The following is a 20,699-nucleotide window of genomic DNA, read 5'->3' on the forward strand; positions in this document are numbered from 1 at the left end:
AGCAGTCAGTGACCTACTTATGCAAGGCGCAGTGCACGTGCGAAATGTAGGTCGGTGATATTCGTTTTAAACAGTGAATTTTGCAGGACTAGTTTATTTATACTTGAGTTTGGCATTTGATATTTATTGATAAGATTAGCTTAAAACAGGTGCTGTAATTTAGATTTCATCTTTAAACATAATTGTTAAAGTAGTAATTAATGTTTAGGAATGAAGTCGAAGTTACAGTTGGTGGCCGTGTACTGCTGTATACAGTATCCATTTAATTAGGTTATTTCCAGTAGTATGTCGTTGACTGCCTCCCCCCCCCAACTTTTTTTTTAATCGAACTCGCTAGGACAGTTTTCTATTATGTTAAAATTGGATCTCACCACTGCTTGTAAACTCATGCCCATTGCGTTGTAGATTTTCGTTAGAGGCCATTCTTAATGTGCAAGAGTATCTGGAGAGATCGAAATGCGGGGTTGGTTTTGTTTGAATTTTAAATAATGTTTTTTTTTTTTTTTTTATGCAGTAAAATAGGATCAAGGCAAAGGCTACCTAGGCTGCAGACTACGGTAGAAAATTCGAGGGTAGCAAAAAATAGGAACAAAGAAAAGGATTTGCTTAAAACGAACCAAAAAAGTAAAATAAAAAGTTTTTAATTTTTGTTATTTTAAGAATTTATGCAAAAGATTGCCACTAGTTAACAGAAACGGTTATTGTTTTTTGAATGTTAAAAAAAAAAAAAAAAAAAAAAAAACCGGCCAAACTTTTAATTAGGGTGTACCCTCCAGACTGCCTCAGTCTTATTATTTTTTATTATTATTAGCCATATGGTGCAAGGAAGCCCGAGGCTTATGCTGCACCAGCCAAAAAAAAAAAAAATCCCGCATTACCCTGAGAGAGTCAGAAGTAACAGGGAATCACCAAGAAAGCAAGAAAGAGGAGAATGCTGATAACCAGCTCAGGACCCTGGGTTTTCCAAGCCCACACTCACCAGATGTGAGCCCCTGGTCTTAGGGTGTTTATCCCCCCCCTCCCGCTGTTTTAAAATAGGAAAACGAGTTTACAATTTTAAAACAGTGGCAAGGTGGGGATAAACACCGTAACGAACACTAACCAAAGCGGTTAAGCATGTCAATTACTGCCTTCTTCCTCTTTTCCTTGCCGACAGTCTAGAGGGTGCACCCTAATCTAAAGTTTTATCAAAAAAAAAAAAAAGCCCTAAATAAAGCTTGTAACGTTAAAATATTCATATCAGCTCAGCATCTACTTATTCATAAGGTGTATGTATGTATTTATTTAATCGTCGAAGGGTGGCCCAGACATGCATCCATCTCCACCAATTTAGCATATAATACCACGTTCTCATAATGGCTTGTAAGTGTTAGTGTGTACACGTGTGTGTAATGTGTTATAAAGTGAAACAGGCTACTCTTCCACCAGGTGATAGTCCATTGGGCAATTACCACCTGGTGCCCACCCCTGGCACGAGGAGTTAAGCCTGGGTCTACTAATTCTGGCGGTGCATATTGCACCTAGATCCTGCACCCACAGTAAGTATGCAAGACTGGTGGGTGCCAGCAGTCCTGCACCTGGGCTGCCCACACCCAAGAGCTAGCAAAAAAAAAAAAAAAAAAACATGCACCAACTAGGAAGAATACTTCTTACTAGTGAGTGCAACAATTCCGTCTCATGGGCATTCCACAAAGCTTGAAAAAAAAAAAAAAAAAAAAATCTCTCCCCCCCCCCCCCAAGACAGAATGCTATCCATCCAGAGGAGAAGAGAAAAAAAAAAAAAAAAAAAGGTACAAGTCTTTAGTCAGTGTTAGTAACCACAGGTATACTACTTTTTATTAAATGTCAACCTGCAAAACCGTTGAAAATTTTCAAAATTCCTTTCATTAGACAGCCAAATTAATTCAGAACCCCTAATAAAATTAGGTACCAAATTAAATAAGTCTAATCTAAATTCGTCATACAAATTGCATTCATATGAAGATATGATCCCATGTTTCCAACCTTCCACAAACACAGTAAGGATCTTCCACTAAACCAAATTGATGCAACTTACTTTTTAAGGAACCATGCCCCGTAATCAAATATGAGCATGCCGTAGCCTAGTGGTCAGGCGTGCGGGTGCATAAGTACACGTGCCTTGAGTGACCGGGGTTCAAGCCCGTGACTGCTGAATACAGTGCTATTTCTTGTATTCTTTCTATCTTGCGAACTCCTCTGACCGTTTGGTCGTCCCAGAGTATAAACAGAAAATTTATTTATTTATACTTGGATAAAACCAGCAGTGCAATTTGTTATTAAAATTAAATTCGACACTAGGTATAAATAAATAAGTTACCCTACCGGTACTACTGGAATCCCAACGGTCCTGCCATAATTTAATTAATTTCACCAAAATTTCTTTCTTCTGTTTGCTGACTGCAGAAGAAACTTCATTAGTAATCCCCAGAAATGTAATTTGTATTCCTTTTCTTATAAAATAACAAAAAGCTCTATACACGACTGTTAAATCCAAAGGCAATACTCCCACAATCACCTGTAGAGCATTAGTCGAAACGGTCTTACAAACACGCAAAATAGTTAACAACATTATTCTTTGTATTGATAATAGTTTTTGTTTAAATTTTACATTGATAGTACGAACGTACCAGATTGATGCAGCATATGACACAATCAGAATAAAAATAGCTTTATAATATAGATACAAAATGCGTTTACCTAATCCCCAATCTTTTCTGGTAACCCTAACTATAGAAGCAGTGTAATTTTTTATTTTCCTACTTAAATAATTCAAATGTTGTGAAAACAATAACTTATCATCTAAGATAACCCCTAAATATTTTACCTGGGAAACGAGAGAAATTTGTTTATTGTTTACTAATAATCGAGATGGTCTGTTGTAGTCTAATTTTCCTTTTAATAACATCATGACAGTTTTAGTAGATGAAATTTTTAGTTTGTTTAATGTAGTGCAATCAGTCAAATCCTGAACAATAACCTCCATTCTACTTTCTAAGACTGCTCTAGATCTCCCTGTCACGCACAAAACCAAATCATCAGCATAAGCCACCTTATAACAATTAGGAATCATTCTACTTAACCACTGGTTTAAGACCAGATTCCATAAAATAGGACCCAGCACAGATCCCTGTGGACAACTGTGATCAATAACTCTATTAAATGTTAGATGTTGGGATCTTATAATAATCCGCCTATCCATTAAATAACTTTTAATAATTTGGTATAACAAATCGGGACAACTTAATTCTCTTAATGACAAAAGAACACTTGGATACCATACAGTATCAAATGCTCCTTCGAAATCTATGAATAATTCGTAAAGTGTGTTCATGATACCTCTTTTTGAGCATTTTTACGCATGCAAGGATTGCAATTGGAAACGCTTGGACGGCATGTCAAGTTCATGCACCAGCTTCTGCCGTTTTCCCAACTAATTGGACTCTGTGCATCGCCTCCATCACTTTAATCATGCCGGCAAATGTGACCACAAGTGATAAGAGATTATTTAATTTGAGGAACTGTAACAATAGTTCAGGTGAAAGTTCTTTAATTTAGTATTTTACAATTACAGTTAATTATAAACTCTTCAGCATATCATAATTATAATGTGAGGTTTTTAAAATATATTATGTATAAGCAGTATTTTATTATGTAATTATTATGTATAATATATTATGTATAAGCAGTAACATTAGTAGAGGCATTTGATGCAAGAAAGCAAGCTTATGCAGCATCAGCCAAAAAAAAAAAAAAAAAAAACCACTTCCACTTCACCCCTCTGTTCGTTCAAAATACCTGTCCAGCTGAGCCTTAAACTTATTTAGGCTATCAACCTCCACCACAAGGGATGGAAGTCTGTTCCACCAACCAACCACCCGCTGGCTAAAGGCAAATTTCCGCACGTCTATCCTACATCTGTCTTTCCTCAATTTGAATTTATGCCCTCTCAGGTGATTATTCTGAGCTAGAGGAAGAATCCCATCAGCATTGAGCATGCTTAAACCATTCAAGGCTTTATACACCTCTATCAGATCACCTCGCTGGTGCCTAGTCTCCAGACACTGTAATTTGCAAAACTTAAGCCTTTCTTCGTAAGAGCACCCCTTTGTTCCATTCACTAATCTTGTTGCCCTTCTCTGTACTCGTTCCAGCAGCTCTACATCCTTCTTGAAATGAGGCCTCCAGACCTGTATACAGTACTCTAGGTGTGGCCTGACCATCGCCTTATACAATGGAATAATCACCTCCTTATCCCTGCTGGAAAAATTCCTGTATATCATTGACAATACTCCATGAGCTACTCTTGCAGCCCGTCTGCACTGCTCAGAGAACTTCATATCTGCCTGCACAACCACCCCCAAGTCCCTTTCATTCTCTACCACTGTCAGTGTTGTACCATAGAGTTGATACGTTGCTCTGGGGTTGCTGTTTCCCATGTGTAGTACTTTACATTTGTCAATGTTAAACTTCATTTGCCACCTCTCAGCCCATCTGCTCAACCTTTCCAGATCCTGTTGCAGAAGCATAGTGTCAGTAGTGTCCTTGACAACCCTGCCAACCTTTGTATCGTCTGTAAACTTGGACATTAATCCCGATATACCATCATCAATATCATTTATAAATACAGAAAACAATAATGGACCCAACACTGAGCCCTGAGGGACTCCACTAATAACATCAGTCCACGATGAGCAGTGTCCATTGATTACCACTCTCTGTCTTCTCCCCCTCAACCACCCCTTTATCCATAGCAGCAATTTGCCTCCAATGTCACACTGCTCCAATTTGTGTAGCAGTCTTCCATGTGCAACAGTATCAAAAGCCTTTCTAAGATCCAAGTATATAATATCAAAGTTATTCCCTGCATCCAGTTCTTTTGTGACTGCATCATAGTATCCAATCAAGTTGGTCAGGCAAGACTTCCCCTTAACAAAACCATGCTGTGTCTGAGCTATAACTGAAGTCTTGTCTAAATGATCCTGCAGTGCGTCTTTAACCAGTGCCTCCATTAATTTTCCTGGAACAGAAGTCAAGCTCACAGGTCTATAATTACTTGTGTCAGCCTTTGATCCTCCTTTGTGAATTGGGGTCACATTTGCACATTTCCAGTCTATGGGTACCTCCCCTGAGTCCAAGGAAGCTCTCATAATTATGGCTAAGGGTTTGCTTACTTCCTTTGCTGCCTCCTTTAATATAACTGGATAGATCCCATCCACCCCGGGTGCCTTTCTTGTGTTTATCTTCAACAGTTTCTCCTCCACTTTACTCCCAGTTATTTCAAGATTCTGTAACTTACTGCTAGAGTTGAATACACCTCTGGCATTCCCCTCGCTGAATAACTCCTCATGTGTGAATGTCGATGCAAAATATTCATTTAGTTTGTTAGCCACCTGAGCAGGATCCTCAACACTTGACCCATCAATATCAAGTGGACCAATCTGATTCATCCCTTTCCTTCTAGAGTTTACATAAGTAAAGAACTCTTTGCTGTTTTTCTTTGCATCCCTTGCCAAGGATTTCTCGTAATCTGCCTTCGCCTGCCTAACCTCCTTTGTAACTTGGTTGCATATCCACTTGTATCTATCATAGGCTTCTGTGTCATGTGTTAATTTGTAAGTATCCCATGCATTTTTCTTCTCTGCCATATGCCTCATTAGTTCATCTGACATCCATTTTGGCCTAAACCTTGAACAATATTTCTTAGTTGGTATGTAAAGCCTAGTAGCTTCCAAGATAAGTTCTTTGAATGCTTCCCATTTTGAATTTGCTGTTGGTAACATCATCAGTTGGTCCCACTGTATAGAATTTAAATACTGTCTCAGTCCATCGTAGTCGCCTTTACGGAAGCAATAACCCTTCCCTTTACCCCTAATGGTAGTTACCTCTTTGAGTAAATCCCACTTCAGCACACTGTGATCACTGCCACCTAGTGGTTCATTTATCTGCAGATTCTTAATGCATGAAGAATCACTGCTGATAATCAAATCAAGAGTATTACTCCCTCTAGTTGCCTCCCGAACATGCTGATGTAGAAAACAATCATCCAATAAATCCACAAAAGCCCTGCTAGTGTGTGAGTATCCAGCCCCCAAATTCCAGTCAATATCTGGGAAATTAAAATCTCCCATTATAAGACACTCTGATTTACTGGCCCACTCTATTTCCCTGTACAGTTCCTTATTATACTCATCAGAGTCATTAGGCCTATAGCACACTCCTACTCTCAATTTTGATCTCCCAATGCTTATGTCACACCAAACTGACTCCACACTGCACTGTCCAGCGATGTCGACTGGCTTCACTTCCTTGGTTTTTATGTGTTTCTTAACTAATAGCATAACACCTCCCCCCTTCCTATCCTGTCTATCCTTTCTGTAGACGTTGTACTCCCCAAATTGCAGTTCCGCATCCCTTATATCTGTGTGACACCACGTCTCTGATATCCCAACAATATCTGCCTTCGATGTTTTGAGCAATACCTCAAATTCATCAAATTTATTTACTAAACTCCTAGCATTGGTGTACACGCAAGTATACCTGCACCTGTTTCTATTCTTAGCTACCCTAACACAACCCATGTGTTTACTTGTACCACAATGGCTCCCAGCAGTCTCTGAAATACCATGCATCTTGTTTTTCAGGCTTCTGCTCATTCTAATAGAAGCAGTGCAAGAATCTCTTTCACCTCTGCCAGTGGCTACTGTCAATCTATTGGTCTTTGTCTCCCCCCAAGCTAGCAGTTTTCCGACCCACCTAACACTGCCTCGATAGCATCAGCAAATATTCTTGCACCCTTTCTATTTAAGTGTATCCCATCCCTGTAGAAGCAATCTCTCCTGTTAACAAGTACAGTCCAGGCTGAAAAAAATTCTACCCCTTGAGCCTTGCACAGTCTTTCCAGGGCCGAATTGATCGACAGGGCTCTCATCATATACTCCCTCCTATCGTGTCTGGGCAGAATTGCAGACACTTTCAAATTCAACCCTAATTCTCGGCTTTTGTTCAACAGTGACCTGTACTTGTTAAGTAATTCTGCCGTTCTCCTACTCTTAATATTGATCTTAATATTGAACTTATTGATCTTTCACTGAGTATGGATTTTATTGTGGAAGTGGACATAGCATACTTCATCTTATCAATGCTATAGTTGAATTATTTATAATTTTAGATTTGATGCTCTGATTAACCTGAATATCTCCCATGGTGCTGAACTGCAGGATAAGATTGTGATTTTATTGACCACTCATTTGCAACATGGTGTTTTTTTTTTTTTTTTTGGAATTCTCCCCCCCCCCCCTTAAATATGTTGCTTGATAATAAGGAAATTTTATAGAGGACTTGTCAATCCCTTGAAGTGCTGGGAAAAGTAGATTTAGAGATTTATTCAGAATTCAACATACATTTACTAATAGAGACTCTCTCTAAGACAGTTTTAAAATGGCATTCGCAGGGTGGCCACTAGGTAATCCACCAGACCGAACCTTTTGGTAACCCTCTAGGAGGCATCTAGATTAGCTAGTGCAAGGGTGGCCAACAAGTCAATCACGGCTTTAATTTTGGTCGATCACGACAAATTTTAAATATATATAAAAAATAATGTCAAAATCTAAATATTATTATTATTATTATTATTATTATTATTTCACATGACTACTCTTGTCGCCGTGCAGCCACTAGGCTCATATAGTGAAAATTAATGCAGTTATGTTGTGGAGAGCATAATGTGTGTGTCAAATTCTTATTTAGCTTACTTAATATTAATAACTGGACAGTACTAATACGTTAATTTGATTTAAAATGAATACTACGAAAAAGAGTAAAATGTATCATTTTCATCAAGACTGGGAACTAGAATACTTTTTTGTAATGATAAAAGAAAAATGTTGTTTGGTTTTCAATGCTTCCGTGGCTATACCCAAAAAAGAAAATTTAGAAAGACACTTCAACGCACTCCATGGTAAATACCAATCAGATTTTCCACCTAATAGCGACCTTAGAAAAAATAAATTAAAAGAACTTAAATCCAGATTATTTGTGCAACAAAATTTCTTTGTGACACCTAATTTACAAACTAAAGCAGTAACTGTAGCATCATTTAAAGTAAGTCATCTTGCAAAAAAATGAATGTAAACCATTTTCTGATGGTCAATTCATCAAAGACATTTTTAGAAATAACAGGTTCTCTTTTTGAAAATTTTAAGAACAAACATGAAATTAAAAGTGCCGTTCAAGATCTGCAATTATCTCGAAATAATGTCATGTGACGCATCAAAAAAATTAGTTAAAATACGAACAAATGATTATGCGCTCATATTGCTAATTGTGTGGCCTTTTCTTTACAATTAAATGAATCTACAGAAGTCACTGATATTGCTCGTTTGGAATCCATTCATTCCAAATGTTTGTCTAATTGTGCCTTGGATTTATTTAAGTTCCACTTACACAACAACAGATGGATGTTTGTTCTAGCAATCAACTACCTGCTGGCTAAAGACAAACTTCCACACATCTATTCTACAACTTTCCTCAGTTTGAATCTATTCCCCCTCAGGTTTATAATCTGAGCAAGAGGAAGAATCCCATCAGCATTGAGCCTGCTCAATCCATTCAAGGCCTTATACACCTCAGTCAGATCACCATGCAGGTGCCTAGTCTCCAGAAGCTACAATTTGCAGAACTTAAGCCTTTTTCTTCATAAGAGCACCCTATGTTCCCTTCACCAGTCTTGTTACCCTTCTCTGTACTCTGAATGGGTTAAGAAGGATGTAGCAACTCTACATCCTTCTTAACCCATTCATGGATTATCCCAAGATATCTCGTTTTAAGTTTTAAAAGTTATTTGGAACTACGCGATATCTCCATATACAATAATACCCGAAGCAAACAATAATACCTCCAAATTTACGATCGAAACCTATTTTCTCCGGTATTTATATGGCTAATTTTGTCTGGCAAAATTTTCTTATACCTGGCAGCAGACGATTGGCTTTCATTTTACTTATATTTACTTATACAGTAATACTTATACCTGACATTACTTATACAGTAATGTTAGAAGAATGTCTTGCGTTCCTATGTGCTGCCAGTAAGCAAAATAAAATTTTCCGTCCTAAATGCTGAATACTGATAAGCGTTAACCAATTAGAAAACAATATCGAAAAATATTTCGGCACTCTCTTGAACTGCAGCCCGTAAACGACGCTTACCTCGCCTATCCACTTATGGCGGCCATGTGTTAGAATGTAGTTAGTTCGCGATTATCACTTGTGGGGAGAGGTTACTGCTTGTGCGTTCCACTTTATTTTTTAAATTTATTTATATAATGAGTAGTGAAGAGTTTTTCTGTTCCTTTCTTTTAGCTCAAGCACTAATTTATTAAAAAAATCTGTATGATTTGCACACTTTTTGGCATACATGAGATAACTCGGGATAGCCCAAATGAGTTAATTACTCCCATGTATTTTCTACTAAAAAATTTATAAAAAACACAAAAAACTATACAATGAGTATTCACATGATGCATACTTTTAATCTGTAAAATAAATAAAAAAAAAGTCTATATGTTATGCACATTTTCAGGAAAAAAATGTTCCTGGAAGGGGTTAAAATGAGGCTTCCAGACCTGTATGCAGTGCTCAAGGTGTGGCCTGAATATTGCCTTATACAAGGGGATAATCACCTTATCCCTGCTCACAAAATTCCTGTATATCATTGACAAGACCCCATGACCTACTCTGGCAGCCTGTCTGCACTGTTCAGAAAACTTCATATCTGACTGCACAATCACCCCCAGGTCTCTTTCATTCTCCACTACCCTGAGTGTAGTACCACCCAGTTGGTACATTTCTTTGGGGTTACTGCTACCCATATGCAGTACTTTGCATTTGTCAATTTTAAACTTCAGTTGCCACTTCTCAGCCCATCTGCCCAACTTTTCCAAATCCTGTTGCAGCAGCATACTGTTATTAACAACCCTGCCAACCTTTGTATCATCTGCAAACTTTAACATTAAGCTTGTTATACCTTCATAAATATCATTGATAAATATACAAAACAGCAAAAAGCCCAACACTGAACCCTGAGGGACACCACTAATAACATTAGTCCACGTAGAGCAGTACCAATTGATTACCACTCTGTCTTCTCCCACTCAACCATCCTTTTATTCATTGTAGCAACTTGCCCTTAATGCCATACTACTCCAATTTGTAGAGTAATCTTCCACGTGAAACAGTATCAAAAGCTATCCCTGAATGTAAGTATATGATATCAAAATTATTTTTTGCATCCAGTTTCTTTGTGACCACATCATAATATCCAATCAAATTGGCCTTCCCCTTGACAAACACATGCTGTGTCTGAATTATTACTGCTGTCTTGTATAGATATCCTTAAATGCTTCTTTAACCAGTGATCCCATTATTTTCTCTGGAACAGAAGTCAAATTAACAGGTCTATTTTTTTCTCGTGTTACCCTTTGATCCCTCTTTGTGAATTGGAGATACATTTTCACATCTCCAGTCTGTTGGAATTTCTTCCCGAGTCCAACGATGCTCTCATAATTATGGCTTAAGGGTTTGCTTACTTCTTTTGTCATCTCCTTTAATATAACTGGATAGATCCCATCTACCCCAGGTGCCTTTCTTATGTTTAACTTCAACAATTTCTCCTCCTCTTTGCTGTCAGTTATAAGCATCTGACCCTTTCCTCCTTGAATAATTCCTTGTGTAAATGTAGATGCAAAATACTCATTTAGTTCGGCAGCTATCTGAGAATGATCATCTACAGTCAAACCATTGATATCAAGTGGACCAATTTGATTCATCCCCTACCTTTTAGAGTTTATATTAGTAAAGAAGTCTGCTGTTTTTCTTTGCATCCTTTGCCAAAGATTTTTCATAATCTGCCTTCGCTTGCCTAACCTCCTTTGTGACTTGATTACAGACTAGCTTGTATCTACCATAGGCTTTTGTGTCGCCTGACAATTTATGTACATCCCATGAATTTTTCTTCTCTGCCATGAGTCTCATTAGTTCATCTGACATCCATTTGGGCCTAAACCTAGAACAGTATTATTTAGTTATAACAAAAAGCCTAGTAGCTTCCAAAATTACTTCCTTGAATGCTTCTTATTTAGAATTTGCTGTTGGTAACATCATCAGTTGGTACCAGTGTATAGAACCTAAAAAATCCTCTGAGGCCACTGTAGTCTCCTTTACAAAAGCAAAAACCCTTCCCTTTACCCCTGATGGTATTTATATCTTTAATGAAATCCCATATCACTACACTGTGATTACTGCCGCCTAGTGGTTCGTTTAGGTGTAAATTCTTAATGCATAAATAATCACTGCTGATAATTAGATCGAGTGTTGTTACTCCCTCTTGTTGCCTCCCTAACATGCTGCTATAGAAAACAATCATCCAATAAATCCACAAAATCCTTGCTAGTCTGCGAGTGACCAACCCACAAGTTACAGTCTATATCTGGGAAGTTAAAATCCCCTATTATAAGACACTGATTTACTAGCCCACTCTATTTCTCTGTATAATTGTTCATTGTACTCATCAGTCATTAGGCCTATTACAAACTCCTACCCTCATTTTTGCTTTCCCAATGCTTATATCACACCAAACTGACTTAGCATTGCACTGTCCATCTATGTCAACTGAATGCACTTCCTTAGATTTTATGTGTTTCTTAACTAACAGCATAACTCCTCCCTTTCTGTACCCATTGTACTCCCCAAATTCCAGTTCTGCATCCCTTACATCTGAGTGGCACATCTCTGATATTCCAACAATGTCTGCCTTGGATGTCTTAACCAGCACTTCAGATTCATCAAATTTATTTACTATACTCCTAGCATTAGTGTACATGCAAGTATACATGCACCTGTTCTTACTCTTAATTTTTCTAACAGAGACCGTGTAGCATAGAAGCAGTGCAAGAATCATTTCCACCTCTGCCTGCGGCTACTGTTAATCTATTAGTCTCTGAGTCCCCCTCCAATCTAGTAGTTTTCTGACCCACCTAACATTGCCTCGATAGCATCAGCAAATCTTCTTACACCCTTTCTGTTTAAGTGTATCCCATCCCTGTAGAAGCAATCTCCCCTGTTAACAAGCATAGATCATGCTGAGCAAAATTCTACCCCATGAGCCCTGCACAATCTGTCTCTATAGGAATTGATTGACAAGGCTCTCATCATATACTCCCTCCTATCGTCTAGGCAAGATTGCAGACACTTTCAAATTTAACCCTAACTAGCGACTTTTGTTTCAGCATTCACTTGTACTTGCTTGGTAAATCCGCAGGGCTCCTACACTTAATGTCATTAGTGCCAACATGTACAATAGTATCACCTTTTGTGCCCTTAAAAGATATGTGCTTTACAATGTCATCACTTTTGCCCCTGGCAGACATACCCTGGTCCTTTTCCACCTATCCTTTTTGCACAATATATTTCCTTGACAATTGAGTAACCAACAATAACTAGCTCCTGTGGCACCAGCGCATTCTGCCCTGAAGGTTGCCACTGTGTTGCCTGGTGCATAAGTGTGCTCTGGCATTGAGTTGAGAACTTGAAGGGCTCCCCATTTTAGTTCCTTCGAGGGCATCCGCATGACTCTTCAAGCTCTCATAGATGCCCATCGGAATGCTGAGTTGATGCCTAATTTCTTCACATTCTCTGCACCTAGCACACACAAAGACATCCTCCATGGTTAGATCATGTCCTGTTTGAGGGAGATCCGTGAAAATGTTGCATTTTGCACATTTGTTGGTGAATCGTCCCCTACGGTTCTCCTGCAAATCACAGCACTTTTGCCACTTTGTGCAAGTTGCTTTGCTGCTCTAATCTGGGGCATAATTAATCTAGGAGAGGTAAAAGTTGGAAGAAACATTATGGGAAGTGAAGTTTTTAGGTATGCTTATACACACACTATAAGGTAGTAACATCTTAACATAGTGTAGCTTCTGAAGTGCTCCTTCCACAAACAACTTGGATTCTTTCCAGTGATATCTGGAAATATTTACTAATTGATTCAGGTTCATCCTAGAGCATTACCAGTAGGTTCTTACCAAACCTGTTGGTGATGGATGAGCTGTAAAAACCATTTTAAAGCTGTTATCTTGTGGTATAAGCAATGTTGCATGTTACCATGATGCCCATCATAATTTCAAAAGGCATGACATAGTGCATGATGTGAGAGGTCAGAGCTTTCTTCTCTAAGCCAAATATGGCTGTGGCCACTTTGAGTTTCTGTTATGCAAAGTGGTGATATTGCACCACTTTCATAAGAGAAACTTTCGTTTCAGCTTAGTCGTTACTCTGTAGGAATGACTAAACTGTTAGGCAAAAATAGGTGGTAGATGATTTTGGTGTGCGAATGCCAAATTTATTTCACCCCTTCACTTATGTTTTGCACGTGAATAGTAATTTCCAGTAGACTAGGCATTCATATTATTATGAATACTCTGATGTGGAAGATATATTCAGTTCCAACAGTCCTCTGTGCAGTTGTGCAAACCGCACATTTGGCTGGCACATAAAGATTGGCATTGTCAAAATTTGTTGTACTGACTCCCAAGTGTGACTTGAATGTTAGTTTCATAAGCATTTAACTTCTCAAGGGGATAGTCTTAGCTACCATCACCTGACTAAGATCTACAGCTGCCTCTGAGACCATAAAATGTGCCATAGAAATGAAATATCTTGTTATTGTTACATCATGTTAGAGGAGGTCATCCTCATCTGGTATAAATTTGAACTTTGTATGGTTGCAAAATGCAGTGGCATGTTGTTGTTATTGAGCTTTATAAGTAGGCAAAGGGAATCTCTTGTGTATAGTTTCATGCAGTGTTGAACGAGGAACCCTCATTGGAGATTGGCACCACTATGTAACAAGTATATATTTACTGTTTATTGTGTGCTGAATCCTAGTGTTATTGGTTTTTCTCTAGCGTCAATATTTTGGTTGGAAGTTGAATGTTTTATGTTTTTCTGCAATATTTGTGTGTTACTTTGATGCACAGTAGAACGTCAGTTATCCAGAACGTCGTAGGGGCCTCCGTAGCCAGGTGGGAAGGAGCAGCAGTGCGTAGCACACGCTTCTTGATTAGACCGGGCTTCGAGCCCGTCACCACCAAATACGGAGGATATGGAAAGGTCAGGGAATGACCACCGCATACCGGAGCAATATGGCCTTAGTTGCTAATGCTCCTAAAAACCAAATAACAAACAAACAAAAAAACCAGAACGTCATCAGTATTCCAGAATAATTTGAAAGTTTAAAAGGCTGATTTTTCTGCTTTTTTTTTTTTTTTTTTTTATTAATGGTAGTATTTGAGACAAATGTTTATTATGCTATGAGAGTATTCCTGTCTTGTTTTTTTTTATGTTGTATATCTGCTGAAATGTTGAATTAGTACTAATGGGTTTCTATTTAAGCTGTCAACTTCTACAACTACAGATGGAAGTTTGTTCTGGCAATCAACCTCACACTGGCTAAATGCAAACTTCCACTCATCTTTCCTACAACTGTCTTTCCTCAGTTTAAATTTATGTCCTCTCAGGCGATTATTCTGAGCAAGATGAAAAATCCCATGAGCACTGAGCATGCTCAAACCATTCAAGGCTTTATACAAAAACCTCAATCAGATCATCTCGCAGGTGCCTAGTCTCCAGACACTATAATTTGCAAATTTGCAAAACTTAAGCCTTTCTTCATAAGATTTTAGTGATTTGAATTGGTAACTAATACAATTTGCACTATAAAAACAACCTTTTAGAGAGTTATATAGTGAAAATTTCAACTTCCGAGGTTGTGGAATGAATTACCAAAAAACAGTGTGTTATTGGGTTCACATTATATTTTCACAATACGATGGTGTCTCTGGAATGGATTAATATTGTAAAGCTGGGTACACTGTATTGTATAGCTATGCGTGTGGTTTGAAATACGGTATTTATGAATGTTTAACATTCATTTTTTTGCAATTAATGTTCATATTTTCAATTTTGTTGATACTTTGAAAAAAAAAAAAAAAAAAACTTGTAAAGCGAGAACTGCTTGTATTTAGTTTTTACATTTTACCATAAAAAAACTGAGAAAAATAATAAATCGCACGGTTTCAGGATGATATTATTCTTATCGAATCTGGAGTTAAACTAAACATAATATGAAATGAAGAGAGCAAAATATGTAAGGGAAAACTGGGTTCACGGAAGAGATTGACTGAACTCTTATCACTCATGGAGTAACTGTATACAGGTCTGGAGGCTTCATTTTAACACTGCTGGAACGAGTACAGAGAAGGGCAACAAGGTTAGTGAATGGAACAAAGCGTTGCTCTTATGAAGAAAGGCTTAAGTTTTGCAAATTATAGTGTCTGGAGACTAGGCACCTGCAAGATGATCTGATTGAGGTGTATAAAGCCTTGAATGGTTTGAGCATGCTCAGTGCTCATGGGATTTTTCATCTTGCTCAGAATAATCGCCTGAGAGGGCATAAATTTAAATTGAAGAAAGACAGTTGTAGGATAGATGAGTGGAAGTTTGCATTTAGCCAGTGAGGTTGATTGCCAGAACAAACTTCCATCTGTAGTTGTAGAAGTTGATAGCTTAAATAGATTCAAGACAGAACTAGACCAACATTTGGACTGAGTGGATGGGTGAAATGAGTTTTTTTTTGGCTGATGCTATACAAGCTTGCTTTCTTGCATCATGTGTCTTTGCTAATGCCAGTATCAACGAAAAGAAACAGCACTTAAATGGGCAGAAAACCAGAAAGAATGCGATATAATCAAATCGATATTATTAAGAAACTTGAGAGATTTCGCAGTAGGAAAAAAAAACGTTAACCTCAAACGAAACAAAAAGCGATCATACATTGTTTAAAAAAAATTTACTTTATTTTTTTTTTTCGTATAAAATTTGCAGTAAAATACATATTCGAATATACATATGTAAATGGTGAATTTTTTATTTTTAATTAAATTTTTTTTCAAGCTATTTAAAGTCTTTCTTTTACCTTATGCATTATAACAGAATTTATTTAATTATACCTTCGATTATGCAGAAAATTTTGCCAGTTGATCTGGATGTTATTCACAGAAGTAGAATACTGTACTTTTATTTTGGAACCTTATTTATAAGCCTTGAAGAGTTTATGTATAATAATGGCCCAGCATATCTCCATTCGTCATTTATGGAAGTCTGATTAAAGTGCTTAAAGTCCTGTACAAAGGCACTTATCTCTGAAAACTGTGATATGAATTTCATTGTGGCGGTAGCTTCACGGTTACTGCACTACCTTACACAATAAAAGCAAAATTTGTGATTGATATCTTCAAGTTTCAGTGATCAGTTCTTTTCTATAGGATTTTTTAAATAAGGTTTTCTTTAAACAAATTGACATATCCAGCTTTTCACCTAAATTTGAAGAGTTTGTTTTGATTTTTATAACAATTTGTAAATATTTTTAGTCTTTTAAAATTTTATTTTAAAAACTTATATTTTTTTTACAACTCTCCTGATTTTTGTACTAGATGATTTTAAACCAGCTTCTGTTGACACTACCAAGATGGCTACATTGGACATTGGAGAAGCCAACCAAGTTACAGTAACAGTACCTCATATTGAGGTAATTATACCTATATGAAGCATGTGCTTCATTCTGAAATTTTATCACTTTATTTTAAGAAAATGCCACACAGATAAGTTACTGTCTAGCCCAATAACATTGCATGCTTAATTCTAAAGCTATTGCACAATTTTCTGTATTAATTCCTGTCGCATGTATATTAAATTTATTGTTTGCTAATACACAACGTTTTATTGGGACTTAGAAACTGCATGACGCCATTTTCATAATTCAAAGCCTGAGGTCATTATCCTGACAAATGATAGCAAAGAAGTGTTATGCTATGGAGAAATATAGTTGATCTCAGTTGAAAAGGCATGAAGACATTTTTCAGATCTAAAATGCTTGTAAAAATATACCCGACTAGGAAATGCAAAAATACATGATGGACTTTAGAGCCAGTATATTTGTATATTTACAACTCATTTTTGCAAATTTTTATTTAGTTTAGTTAAGCCAATTGTTTATATGAGTATCCCACTCTAGAGGCTAAAATCTAATGTAACATTTATGTTCCAACAGTTCACTCACTGTTTAATGATTTGGCTGTAATGCAACTTTTGATTACATGTCTTTTAATTGTGTTAATGTTGAGGGTGGTGTGTGTACTTTGTTTCAAAAGAAGAAAACTCAAAACTAAATTTGAATGAAGAAGAAAACCACTTTGGCTCTCTTCCTTAACTTGCCACATTTATGCAGTAATAGTAAAAAAAAAAAAACCCCTTAATATCTGCATGCAGACATCAGGCATTATCAATTGTTTTGCTTCGCCTTTAAAACAATTCAAATATAGAAGATCAAGAGTAGCAACCATTTGCAAAGAATGGTGAAATGATAAATTATAGGTTCCAATAAGTTACTGTGCCCTTAAAGATTTAAGTGTTTATTTGTGTTTTAAAAGACATAAGGTGAATCTGCTGTTCTGTCATAACTGATTAGGCACCCTACAAATACAAGTGTGAAACTCTTAAGTTTCATTTTTTGTTCATTCAAACGATTGATATATTCAGTTACCATTAAATGATTCAGACAAGAACTTGCAAAAAAGGAACAAATCTTTAATTTTGCTGTATTGGTAATTTAAATTTAGCACAGTCCAATAAGTTTCAACAACTGTTAACTCTAACAAATTACTACAAGTGGCTGTCAACAAATAAATAAACTTAAAACTAAGATGACTAGCCAAGGCTATTACAACAGTTAAATGGCGCCTCCGTAGCCGGGTGGGCAGGAGCAGCAATGCGTAGCACACGCTTCTTGATTAGACCGGGGTTCGAGCCCTTGACCACCAAATACGGAGGATGCAGAAAGGTTAGGGAATGACCACCACATATCCCCAGAGCAATATGGCCTTAGTTGCTAATGCTCCTTAAAAAAAAAAAAAAAAAGTTAAATTTAAATAACAGCTTATAAAATCTTGAAACATTTGTAAATAATGTAAACACCGATAAGTGCTGTTGTTGAAAAATTGTCCTTGTATATTTATTCTCGTGCTCAAAGTAAAGATTACAAAGCTTGCTTATTTAATTTTTCTTCTCTCAGAAATTTTTCTGAGATTCTTTCTTGCAAAATAAATTACTCTTGGCATCAGTATAATTCTTCTCCTTTAATTATGACACTTGATAACTTGGTCACCTTTTCAAATATTAAAGTTTCCAATATTTCTTTTATTTCTACAGTGTGCTACGGTTGGATTTCCAAAACAATGAAGACTTTGTTTTCATTGTTTTAGAAATGTTTTTATTTTTTTATTACCTTGATAATTATTGCCAAAGAAACAAACACACTTAATGTTTTATTGTTGTTGCTGAATCAAGGGAAAACTGAATCTTTTTGCATCATACTTGCCCCACCCTAAAACATTTGAAGAATAGTAATGAAACTTATTCTGTAGTATGTTTCAAATTATATATTTCAACTCGCTGATTGCCAAACTGACGGAAAGCTTATTTAGACTTGTAGAAATATTAGCATTAGTTGAGGCATATGATGTAAGAAAGCAAGCTTATGCAGCAACAGCCAAAAAAAAAAAAAAAAAAAAAAATCCCTTCCATTCGTTCCAAATGCCTGTCCAATTCAGCCTTAAATTTATTTATGCTATCAACTTATTATTATTATTATTAGCCATATGGTGCAAGGAATCCTGAGGCTTATGCTGCACCAGCCAAAAAAAAAATTTCTGAATTAACCTGAGAGAGAGAGAGAGAGAGAGAGAGAGAGAGAGAGGTAGAGAGAGAGAGAGAGAGAGAGGTAGAACTTCCACAACAAAAGATGGAAGTCTGTTCCACCAATCAACTATCCACTGGCTAAAGGCAAATTTCCGCACATCTATTCTACAACTGTCTTTCCTCAATTTGAAACTGTGCCCCCTCAGGTTCTTAATCTGAGCAAGAAGAGGAATCCCATCAGCATTCAGCCTGCTCAACCCATTCAAGGCCTTATACACCTCAATTAGATCACCTTGCAGGTGCCTACTCTCCAGGCACTGCAATTTACAGAACTTAATCCTTTCTTGGTAAGAGCATCCCTTTGTTCCTCTCACCAACCTTGTTGCCCTTCTCTGTACTCGTTCTAGCAACTCGACATCTTTCCTAAAATGAGGCTTCCAGACCTGTACACAGTACTCTAGGTGTGGCCTGACCATTGCCTTGTATAATGGGATAATTACCTCCCTGTCTCTGCTAGCAAAATTCCTATATATCATTGACAAGACTCCATGACCTGCCCTGGCAGCCCGTCTGCACTGCTCAGCGAATTTCATATTTGACTGCACAATTACCCCCATGTCTTTTTCACTTTCCACTTCCCTGAGTGTAGTACCAGATAGTTGTTACTACACTGAAGATACATATATCCCACTACCTTTACCGATAACTTGATAATGACTTGCCATTGTGAATGATTATCTCGTGCTCAAAGTAAAGATTACAAAGCTTGCTTATTTAATTTTTCTTCTCTCCCTCCCATCTATATTGCTATGCAGTCATGTTCTTGCTTGTTGTGTTACAACAGTGGCAAAAATGGGAAACTAAATATTTCACATATAGTAATATGTTAACAGTATAGGAACTAGTGCTTTAGTAAATATTGAAGATAAGTGAGTGTAAATATATTAATGTAAACTCAAACAAATTAATTAAATGTGAATATCTCTAATGTATTTACATCAAGAAATAAACGAGAATTCAGTAATTGAATCAACAAATATAGATAATAGTTTATTACTATTTCTGAACTTGGATCAATAGCTTATTAGTGTTAAATAATGATTGATTCTTTGAATATGGATTGTTTCTCCAGTCACAGTAATAAGAGTAAGTACTTATTACAGTACTTCATTGGCATGGATTTTTTTCAAACCCTTCTTGAAATCTTTTCCATTGGAGATAGAGAAGGCCTTCATAAACAGTCTTTTGCACGTGTAATCCATACTTTTATATTGAGTGCCCACCAGAGTGCTGTTGATTGGCCCTCTGGGTGGGCACTCTGGTTTCTTTTGCAAGATCATGTAGACCTGCACATCTTCTTTCCAATGGAAGCAAGAATGAACAAGCAATGCATACCACATGGAAAACTCCTACTCATTACTCTGCAGAATTGTTCCACTAATTCCAGACAATTTTGATTGGCATACAAAATCTGACAAGATACAAAAAATTTTTCAGGAAGTTATAGTATATTCATTATATACGGTGCCTGGCATAATATTTCATAAATGGTTGACATAAGAGTTACTAGCACATTTGATGGTAATCAGATATCCAAAGGTATATCCTGTACTTGTTTCTGATCATTTATAAGAATACTATGTGGTAAGCTGTATGATGTATCCACATTAAAATCTTGGCGCCTCCGTAGCCAGGTGGGAAGGAGCAGCAGTGCGTAGCACACGCTTCTTGATTAGACCGGGGTTTGAGCCCGTCACCATCAAATACGGAGGATGCGGAAAGGTCAGGGAATGACCACCGCACCGGAGCAATATGGCCTTAGTTGCTAATGCTCCTAAAAACCAAATAACAACAACAACATAACAA

General features: G+C 37.0%; 1 protein-coding gene across 2 annotated transcripts in view; it reads left to right on the forward strand.

Moving 5' to 3' along the window:
* Eaf (ELL-associated factor) overlaps positions 1–20,699 on the forward strand; it is a 164,340-nt gene that overhangs the window by 74,057 nt on the left and 69,584 nt on the right. For both annotated transcript variants that reach the window (XM_090379554.1, XM_090379546.1), the window contains exon 2: positions 16,571–16,665. In XM_090379554.1, coding sequence (XP_090235680.1) covers positions 16,571–16,665 — 95 coding nt within the window. The remainder of the gene's footprint in view (positions 1–16,570; positions 16,666–20,699) is intronic.

This window comes from Mastigoproctus giganteus, chromosome 1 (assembly GCF_048544385.1).
Source record: "Mastigoproctus giganteus isolate SK-2022 chromosome 1, ASM4854438v1, whole genome shotgun sequence".
Lineage (NCBI taxonomy): Eukaryota > Metazoa > Arthropoda > Arachnida > Uropygi > Thelyphonidae > Mastigoproctus > Mastigoproctus giganteus.